The sequence below is a fragment of the Lupinus angustifolius genome, chromosome LG16 (genome assembly GCF_001865875.1).
Source record: "Lupinus angustifolius cultivar Tanjil chromosome LG16, LupAngTanjil_v1.0, whole genome shotgun sequence".
NCBI classification, from domain to species: Eukaryota; Viridiplantae; Streptophyta; class Magnoliopsida; order Fabales; family Fabaceae; genus Lupinus; species Lupinus angustifolius.
Genome location: NC_032024.1, coordinates 16988302 through 16999890, shown reverse-complemented (window position 1 = coordinate 16999890; position 11589 = coordinate 16988302). Strand labels below are relative to the sequence as shown.

The following is an 11589-nucleotide window of genomic DNA, read 5'->3' as shown; positions in this document are numbered from 1 at the left end:
CTATAAACTTGTGATTGATCAAAAAAATATTTAATAATTAAATTTTAATTTAATTATATTTTTCTGGTCAATCACAAGCCTATTGATATATAGAGTAATACAAACTATGAGACAATTGATACATGGTGGGAGAAAAGAATGAGCCATAACGTGAAAGAGCCAACTTGTTTTGCTACCACTAAAATGTATACAACAAAATACTCAATGTGACTTTTATCTTATTACATGTGATGCCCTTAATAATAAAATAACATCTAGTAGAACAAGATCTATGCCTCACAGAAAGTTTAATATAAAAGAATTAAATTAATGCCAAGTGGATTTGTCACTGTCATAAGATTGCATTGTTCATGTGTTTTGATATAGCATTAATTTCATATGTAACCATGGTTATGTTGATGTAACCATGGTTATGGTTATGGTTATGTTAATGTAACCAATGACTAGATACACTTTGAAGGGAATTAGGTATCTAGGGAATTGCAGATTTTCAACCAAATTTAAGCAGCATTGGGAAGCTGATAGCATTATTTAAATGACAATGTCTTTGTCAGTCCATGATTCACATTTCAATCATGTTATTTTCTTCTAGAAATTTAAAACACATTTGTACATTATGCCAATTAAACATTTATATAAACTTTTATACATTCTCCAATTTTTAATTTACTTTCTGATATGTAGTGGTTATTATATTAATTTTTTAATTTATTTAATGATTTCTTAAAATATTTGCATAATGTTAAAAATAATAAAATATTACCAACAATGTGTTGGTCTAGTGAAGTAAGACTCTATTATATCCCTAAGATGATTAAAAAGTAAAACGTTCAATAACTGGAAGCGACGCTTGTTAAGATAAACAGTCACATCCCGAAAATGATTAATTCATTACCCCAAAAAGGTGAGAAAACACCATTGATAACAACAACAAAACATAAAAAATATTACAAGTTTATACAAAAAAAATTGATATATACTTACATAGTATACTTATGGTTCATGTATTAAATCTTATGGAATCTTTCTTCATTAAAAATAATATAGATGAATAATTAATGACACAATGATTTTTTACGTTTACACCTGGTACCTACATGTCAATATCTTATATGAATACCAAAAATTGACATATTAAAACACTAATACTGGTATTTTATGTCAATGTTGGGTACTAAACTTCCTGCACCGAGGCCCAGCAAAAAATTGATATATCTTGGTTGTTTTGTGTTGCGTTGATAAGTCTTCCACGTTATCATTTCCAAACCATGTCAGTATCACATGCCATGAAGTTTGCAAAACTAAGGCTTGGTCCAGTGGCATAATTATTTGAATTAATAATTTCAGAATGTGGTGTGTTTTTTGGGACATGGAATATGGTGTGTTCTCACACATACATTATTTAAATTTGAATATTTCTTACCTATTCTAAATGTAATTGAAGAAGTCAGACATTATATAAGCAACTGGAAGAATTTATAAATTTAATGTCTTAAGTTTTTAGATTAAGATAAACTTTTAAACTCATTTATATTTTTTATTTAGTTCATAGATAATGATCTCCTAACAAATAGTATGAGAGTCGATTACTAAATGACTCAACCGAATATTGAAGCAACAAGCAACACATTCTATTAATATAAAACAAGTCATCAACCACACAAATAAATAGAGAGCTAAATTCTAATGTATATGATATACTTGTAGTATTAAAATGACTTATACAATTCTTTCACCTAGTCTATAAAAAAAATACTATAACCAATAGAAATCTCCCAACAACATTCACATTTCTTTTCAAGATCTTAAAGAAAATAAAAACTCAAACAAGTCTTTAAATATTACAATGTCGGTTAAAACGGTTAGTGAAAAAATGTTCCTAAATTAAAACATGAAAATTGTTAAAAAGTGATTATTTTTACCTATATACAAGATCTTTAGGAGTGAAATGAAGTTAAGAAGTTATTTGTCAGAGGAACATGAGGGTCCAACCTTAATTAAATAATAGTAGAGTCCATTGTTAAAAAAATCACGTGTAAGAAGGAAGGTGTGGTTGTGAGGAAAGAGCGTGGACCATGTGTTGGGTGCATTCGGCTACCTTTTGTTTGATAAGATAAGGAAACTCAATAAAATCTACTCATTTCCCTTCCTTCAATATCTTCTTCTCACAATTTTTGTTCTTCTCATTCTTCTCTCTTTTTCTCTCGTTCTGTTCCTTTTCCCTTCATCTTTTGTTAATTATATTGTAACATATTAGAGAAATATATTCATTGCAAAGATATCAACTTGGTAAAAGATTCAAAGGCTTGTTGTTGTATATCAACTATGGCCTCTTGGAAGAAGACCATTACTACTCCTTTCAAAAAAGTTTCCACTCTCTTTAACCACCAACCACCGAGGGATACTAATAATAGTAATAAGAAGACTCAAACAGGTTTGAATTGTGTACATGGCATAATCTTTGTTGATTGTATCTGGGTTTTAAATTGCAGTTGCGATAGCAGTAATCTAAAACTCTATTGTTATTTATAAGTTATAACATATTTATATGTTGATTATATGGTATGATTTTGCAGAGAAAGAGAACCGTGTAATGGATCTGCAGGGTGAAGTCATGGCTTGTGGCTATGAAGATGTTCAAGTTATGTGGTCTATGTTGGATAAGTCCAAATCCCACAGAAGTTACTAGCAAGTGTTTTAGTATGCTAATGTTACTTGGGTATGGTCTTATTGCGAGTTGGATTTCAAAATAGAACCGAAGGAAATAGAAAGCTTCAGAATCATATAACAAATGACAAGTGTATAAGTTAAAGTCATAATTGCAATCATACTATTACTAGCATGTCTTAGCTAACTAGCTAGATGGCTATTGAATCAGGTGTGAGTGCAATCCTCATTGTATAAAAAATGATAAGATATTGCTAAGTAGATGGTGTTTGAATCAGATCATGCCACTTTTGGTTTGATCAGTTTGTAATTTTTCCAAGTCTAAAAAGGAGTCCCCATGATTGACTAAAGAATATCATGGTGAGATTTTGTTCATTGTACTCTATGTTTCCCTCTCTCCACCTCCTCAATTTGTTTATTTTCACTTAATTCTCTTTTGGTTGCTTCTTTAAAATATGAAATTGGTTGAGAAGTAAAGGACATTTTTTGTTGTTGAGGTACATTCTTGGATGCTTCTTTCTGCCTTCTGGAGTCCTCATTGATCATTTTTTTGTCTTCTTTCATATAGTGTACATCAAACTAAAATGAATGTAGGGTAAAAGCTAGTGGGCCAAATTAACTTCTTTATCATTTTTTATGACCAGTAACATGTACAGCGATTAAATAAGGATGAAAATAAATATTTATTCTTTAATATATTATATGCATAATAAATATTATAGTGTGTGATTGTTGTATTTTTATTCACATTCTCTATCTATTGAGATTTTTCTTAAGATAAACATTTTTATTAAAAAATAATGAGTCAGACTACACAAGAGGAGGGTTGTTAAACCAAAGCCTGTACTTTGAGAGATGAGAAATGTTAATATCTTCAATTTCTTAATACTCAACACCTCATGACAATATTTGTTCAATCTGTCTCTACATACAACTTTTTATAAGTGCAATTCTGCACATCCTATTAATTAAAGATCAAACTTATTCAATTAATAAGATATTGGTCTAGTCGTGTAAAATGAACCCTGAAAGGGATTGACTCTTTACCTAAAAGGGTGAGGAGATACCATTGGTAGTACAAAAAAACTTATTTAATTAACAAAATATCTATAGTTATAAAAGAGTTTATACTTTATAGTAAGCATTCAAATAAATAAATTATTGATTGAATAGGTTTAGGGATTAGGATTAATAGGTTTACTATTCAATTAATGAAAGTGCAAATAAGGAGTTGATTAGAATTTAAGACTAAAAATATGTTCAAAGATTATTTGTCTCTTCCCACCAGAATATCTAATGCTTATACAGAATCCTTTAAATATCTAGTCAACTGAATGACAGTGCTCTAACCAAAGTTAGCGGTGGCACTATTTTGGAAACATTTGCAAGTGTGAGGACTGATTCGGAAAGAAAAACTATAAGGACTAAATTGAAAAGAAGTGGAAACTATGGGGACAAAATTGAAAAGAAGTGGAAACTATGGGGACAATATAATAATTTAACAAAATCAAAATATAAAACACAATTCTTGGTCTGAAGACTCTGAATGAAAGCTTGCAAACTAATTTGTGGCCGAAATATAAAGGCTTGAAATTATTAAAAAAATTGTATGGCTATTGGCTAAGTAGAAAATGGAGTATGATAGAAATTTTATGTACTGAAAACACCCATGAACATTAATTGATAAAGAGAATGTAATTCTTCGTTTTTTGTCTCAAAAGTTTCAACACAGTCCTTATCTCGGTCAGTAAGTTTGTTAAATAAACTAATAAATTTGACAAATAGGAAATTAATGAAACATATAAATATATCCAAAGCTCCATTTTCTTTCTCCACGATTCTTTTATTCTACCCCACCATAAACTCTACTGCTTCATTTCCTCTTTTATAGATATCTGAACCTTTTTTCATTGTTCCTTACTAATATAATGACAAATTATGCATATTGCTACACTACTTTCCTAGCAGGCTATGAATACTTATGGATTACTTAATATTACAAACTCATGTACCTGTACTAATCACCAAGTTCATTTTCGATAGTATAAAGTAAACCAGGTAAATGATGATGGGTTTGCTTCCTTGGTACAACACTTAAATTCAATTGAAGCCATTTTCAAGTTCAATATTCAACAAGGCCTACAACCAAAAACATTAATAACTAGGCCGCAGGCTTGCTATCGTTATTCTTAGGCCCATAATTTCGGCCGCTACCATTATTTTTAAATTTTGGAACCCTTTAATTTTGAAATACTCCATAATATATTTTCTCTAACTTTATATTCAAACTACCTCATAATATCTTCTCTATGTTTCTCCTTCTTCATATTCAAACTACCTAATCCAAACCACAAATCCCATAATATGAGAAGGATAAAGTAGGGGAAAGTGATACATATAATGATTCTTTTTATTTAGACAACTTCAAATGAATTTACTTTGTCGTGAAAAAGTGTCACATAATATCACGTGTGACATCATGACCTTGTCTAATCCAATCGATTGTTGAGTAAGTTATTACTCCCGAACTTGCGAGACTCCTAAGTGTGCCATATAAGGATAACTTCCTTCATAATCCATGCTAGAAGTTGATCATTTTGACTTTTGGGTCAGATGTCAATGTGACTGATCCAAAGTCAAGTGGACTCTTTGTCCAATCTATTAGCTTTTTGACAAATCATAACTGATTCAAAGTGTATCGTGTTCATCACGTAGAAAAAACATACTCTAGTTAAGTGGATTAAACTATTCCAACAATATTTGTTGTGTGCCATCATCTAACACTTACGATTTCCACTCTACAATGTGGATGCTGGCAAGTTTTCAACCCACACTGAATAGAAAAAAAAGATGGTTGAGCTAGAAGAGTACAACACACTTTCACCTTTAGGGAGGAGTGTGAAATCTTTCAAGTAGAAGGGGGGCATCAATGTAATTTAAGCATGTTTGAAGAAAGTGAAGTGTAGTTTCCTAGAATTTATTATATTAAATTTATAGACGTAATTTATAATTATAATAAGACTGTAATTCTGTTTATAATATATGAAACTGAAGGGCTATCAATGATTATACAGATGAAGTATTACTCTTAATTGGTAAATGTTTGATCTACAATAAAAACAACTTCACATTATCTCCAGCAGACAAGTGCTAGAATATTTGATTATTTAATTCATAGTTAGAATCTTGCTCTCTAATTATGACAATGAAAGCAAAACCACTGTTCTTGTCACGAAGGTTGTGGAGACCATAACCATTATTATGTTGTACCCAACAAAGACAAGCACATCAAAACCAAAAGAAAGAAAGAAAAGGCACCTAATGGGAAATAAGGAAAAAATGTACCTGCTTTTCTTTGTTTCACTAGTAGCTTTTGATAAAATTTGAACAACACATGCAGTTGAGTATTTAACACTCTAACTAGTAGGTGAGGTTTATTAAAGGAAAACCCAATACCAAATGACTATATAGATAGTTTTGCTACTTCCAAATTAACAAAGCTTGAAATTTTTAGAGCACTCCCTCATTAAAGATACACACAAAAAAACATTATAGCTATCTATGCCTTCTAGGTAAGATTGATGAAAGGAAGATGCAATATAACAAACAGATTAATCATATATTATTCTACTAAATTCTCCTACTAATCATCCTAAATACAAGAAAGTGACACATGTAATTATAAACCAATCATTAATAAATAAAGTATCACCTTATAACATAGATCACTTTCTTGTGGATACGAAGATTTAATAGAAGGATATATCATTTTTTCTAACAAATATCAAATGACCATAAAAGAATTGAACTAGTTCTTAAACAAATGATTACATTGCAAAAAGAATTGAGCTGTCAAGCACATTATAGCTATCTGTTTTTCTTTCATTATTATTAGTTCGAGACATACTTTGGGACAACATATCCTTGTATAATATTGTAATATGTTTTGTTGAATGAAAATCTGAAGATAAAAATAAGAGCCGTCTGATTTCATTCAACCGTATAGATCAATCAAAGTTACCATGACTTTCCTGCCACAAAGTCATTAAATCAATTCCAAAAAAATTGAGATAGTTCTACCACAATCTCTAATTTGGAAGACCTCATCTCATGAAACAGGACTAATAAACACTATAGCTAAGCATTGAATTGAACAATTATGTCAGAAGCTATACATCTATGATTTTTGGGTGTATATTGGCATCATATAATAATCATGGAACCATTTTTTTTTTTTGGAATTTCTGCTAGTTTAGCCCAATGACTAAGTAATTACTAGAACAAAACTTTATGAACAGTGAAAAGTGAAGAGGAGCTTGTGTGGAATGAGATTGTGTGCATTGTTAAAATAACTAGCATCTGTCAGCTCTTGTGATCCTCAACCTCTTCACAGTAGTCAAGAACATCCTGTATTGAATCCAATGAAAAATGTCAAAATACTAAAAATGAAAGAGACCCCCATATTGTTAATACCAGAAAAGCAGAACTAAGATAACATTTAATTTTATTTCTTTGAATGTAACATAACATTTACGAGTCTATTTGTGAGTTGAGATTTTGAGAGAAAGACTTGAGAGTTATGAAATACACTTATAAAATGTCTTTGAAGCCTTCATTCCCCTCGAAAACTCAACTCGACAAACAGAGCTTAAGAGTTTAGCTGTGTGGTATATCTGTATATGTATCACTTACTCCCATGGTACATCTCCAACCATCATCCAGTCCCCTTCTTGATCCTTATAAGTAAGAACATGAAAATTCCCAGAACTAATTGGTGGAGAATTAGGGTCTGAAAAAAATAATACAATTTTCATCTCTTAAATATAATCCTTGTTGAAATAGAAGAAACTGCAAAGAGGAAATGATTTTGTGAAGGTTTCAAAACTTACACAAAATAATGATCCTAAACATATGACCAAGAGCTTTTACAAGTCCATCATAGCTATGGTGTGCCAGCAGATTCAACTTTCTACCTATGGGAATGCCTTCCATGTAGACTTTGACAAACAAAGAGGGTCTATGCTGGTTTTGTTTCTCAACAAGGGTGCTCCTCAATATGGATTTTATTGGTGGCCAATCATAAGTTTGGTCCCTGAATGATACACCACATTAACATGGTTATTCAACTAATCATATTATGCATACAGACACACATACATATATATATATATATATATATATATATATATATATATATATATATATATATATATATGGATAAAGGAACAATTTTATATACAAGGATAAGATGAAAGAGTGATGTACCTTGGTGTTGAATTGAATGCTAATTCAGAATGAGAAGATTGAGAGATACTAAGACCAAGTCTGAGATCAGTGCTCAGGTCATTCTTTTTGGTGCTGACACTTCTTCTGGAGGCACCTGAGAGGAATATAGATGAAGAGGGTGGTGGTGTCTTAGAAGAAGGGTGGTTGCTGCTATCAATGGAAGAAGATGAAGATGATGATGACTGAGTTTGATGAGCATCAATTAGTTCTAATGTTTCCATATCCTCCAATCAATGAAACTCACCAATACTCAAAACAAAAGCCGCCACCTTAGGCTCCTTATATATATATATCATAGAAACTGTGCAAATTATAACAATAAATTTGATCAATATATAATATTCATTTATCTCATCCATTTCAATACAAGAGAATATAAAACATCTTATAATAATTTATTTTAAACATTTGAACAATTTTTCCCTTAATTAAAAAAGACGAATATTTGATTTTATCTTATTCAATGTTTATTTTTCTTTTACAATTCTTTCACATAAGAGTTTTTGAGTATAAATCTTTATGAGTATCCTTGATAATGTTAACAATAGCCTAAATCTCTAAATTTATAGTGCAACTTCTAGTACCGCAACAAACAAAACACGCTGCCTAAATCTTGATTGCTAGGAAGTATTTTAATATTATGAAACTTCTATAAGGAAGTTCACCAACAAAATACTCAACCCAACTAAACCATAGAGCTGTTTTGGAAAGCTTCAACCACTATTTTCTCCGACAATCATAGTTCAAAAAAATTATCATACTTCACCATAAGAAGTATACCCAAAACACACATCTTGCGTCAATATCAATTAATGTTAGTATCACACCCTTACATCCAAGTCAATATTCGTGTCACACCTTACATCTCTACCTATGGTCGTATTACATCTTGCATTCAAGCCACTCCCTACATTTCACCCGCCAATGCTACTATTAGTTTCTAAGGATAAGCTAGCAATTATCATCCTCATCATGATGTAGCAGACACATTATAAGATATACCACTTATCATCTCAAATGAAATCATCTTCTCTAACAAAAGATATTTTCAGCAAATGTCTTAGAGCCTAATGCTCCACTAGAGTTCCTATGTCCACATGGATCCCAATCCAATACGTGGATTTATGGGGTTTGGAATCCAGTAAGGCCATAGTCGCCATCATAGCCTATCATGTTTCATTCTCCTTCAACTCATCTACTTTATTTCCATCGAACTTCCTCACCATAAATTTTGCATTATGTTAAGAGTCATTTACTAATTTTCTCATTCATTAGGCAATATTTGATATATTGCAATAATATATTTGAAGTAACCTTAACAAAAAAGGAGACATGTAGTCATGTAGAAGCAAATTAAAAGCAAAAGCCAAGTCAGACATTGAGCAAGACTCTCGTTGGTTTTGATTTGCCATGAGGGTGGGCGACATGTCCATAAGGCCTAAAGTTACACGGTCTTCAATTAATTACTTATTTTGAAGCTTTGGTTGGTTGGAACCTACAAACCTTGTTTATTTTAATAAACTCTTAATGATTTTCCACCCTTCTCTTTCTGCTTATTTTAATCTTGGAAGGTCATTATTTTATTTTCATCACTTCTGCATTCCATGGCTGATGTCTTCACATCATCATGGGAAGAAATCATGTTTTCAAATATTAAATAGGAAAAGGGTCAAATAGTTTGGCTCAATAGCTCTGGCCTATGGACATGCACACCATGTATAATAATTAACCAAATCAGAAAGAATGTAAAAGTGATCTTTGGATAAATAAATATATCATGTCTTTCCAATACTATATGCTAGTAATCCATTGTAGAATTTAGTGAGTTTTCATGTTTGTTTTTGGATTACTCTAAATATAAAATATTGGACCACACCACAGAACATTATTTCTTCATATGTTGGAATTGTCCACATTTTCTATTTTGATATAGAAACAAAAATCATGGACAACGAAAGGTTCTCTAATTTGTACCATGCCCTAGTGGAAATCCAACCCACTTTCAACGGCATTCAGCCATAATAATAATAATATCAACTAATTTCTTACAAAAGGACATTATATTTGTAAGAGTTCAAGTATCTAATTTCACTTGTTTGCTGGCTCCTTTTGAGCATTTTCCTTATTTGTTAATAGAAAAAGTTTGATGACTCAATAGGTTCAGCCAAATTTAACTAAATTTTAAGCTAAAGTTGTTGGAAGAAATGATGAGGACTAATGTACAATGGTCATTGAATTCAGTATTTGATTTTGTACTATAACAAGTCCTATAGAGAAAATAAGGAGAAAAGAATTAAAGTGAGGGTTTGATCCATAATATCAGCAACCCCATTTTGGTAATTTAGAGTAACTATGATGTTCAGCCATATTTAGTAAAATGGGATGCATTTATTCCAGCTGAACATATAGTAACATATTTGAATACATGGACACCACTGCAAGAATTGTTTTTTTCTTGTTAATCAAATTACAGATATAGCAATATGGGTATTCAATATTTCTTTTAGAAATTTGATATGCAAGGATAGGCAGTGGCTATGTTATCTGCATAACCAGAACAATTTTCCCCTATTAAATTGTCAAAAAAAATAATATTATAAGTCGTTGATAATAATTGTTCACTTATTTTTAGTAAAAAAATGTACAGAAATAAAAAATTACATTAATAATTTGTTAGTGCATTATTCCTTTTCTAAAAATGTGCCCTTAATTTTAGGAATTGTTTCCTTTGAATATAATTTCATTTCCAAAATTGTATATTTAACTATTAGATTTTTTTCATCAAATTAAAATTCTTCCAACTATCTCACGTGCTTCAAAAATAATTTATAATACATTGATGCTAATACTATAAAATATTATCTCCTGAAAAATATACAGATGTGAATAAAATAAGGTTCACAATAAAATAATACACAAAAATATTGCCTATATTAAAAAAACTTCACTACATGTTTACAAGAAGATAAAATGTTTGGCTAAACGAACTAACATTGATACCAAAAATATATATTTAAATAATAGAACACAAAATTGATAAAAATGTATTTTTTTTTTTACACAAATATGTCGTGCAAAGCACGCACTCTTAGTTCCATATACTTCCATATATCTGTCTTATCTTTAAGCTTAAAAAAAAAATTAATTAGTTCAAAGACTTTACATGCTTAGTAAATGAATAGTGAGTCATATATTTGAATATTCATATGAGAATGACATTTTCATTTAAATGGTACACTATTAATAGCAATTAATGAAAACTATACTTTACAGCCATAAGTATGTTAAGAGCCTCAAATGGATTTATTGTCAATAAATTTAACCTGTGGGGTAGGGCTATTATACATATCAAAGATCCTCTAATACTTAAAGAGTCTAATACTACAATATAAGAAGATAAAAGATTTTGATAATTATAAAATTATTTTACTAAAAAATAATTTAAAATTATGACCGTTAAATATTATTGTGTGATACATGTTATAATCTTTATCAAGTACTAGACTCTCCAGTTTGAGAGAGGATATCAATTCATATCAAAATGTAATGAAGAGAGGAAAAAGAAATGCACAACCTATTATTTTTGTTTATATAGTTGATAAAATATATTTATTAAACAATAAATAACTTTCACAC

General features: G+C 30.2%; 1 protein-coding gene across 1 annotated transcript; it reads right to left on the bottom strand.

Moving 5' to 3' along the window:
- On the bottom strand, positions 6790 to 8264 carry LOC109330248 (auxin-responsive protein IAA4-like). Its single transcript, XM_019564361.1, has 4 exons — positions 7933 to 8264; positions 7557 to 7759; positions 7360 to 7456; positions 6790 to 7074 (listed from the first exon to the last, which is right to left on the bottom strand). The coding sequence occupies exons 1-4, from the start codon at positions 8172 to 8174 to the stop codon at positions 7020 to 7022; spliced, it is 597 nt and encodes a 198-aa protein (XP_019419906.1). The 5' UTR covers positions 8175 to 8264; the 3' UTR covers positions 6790 to 7019.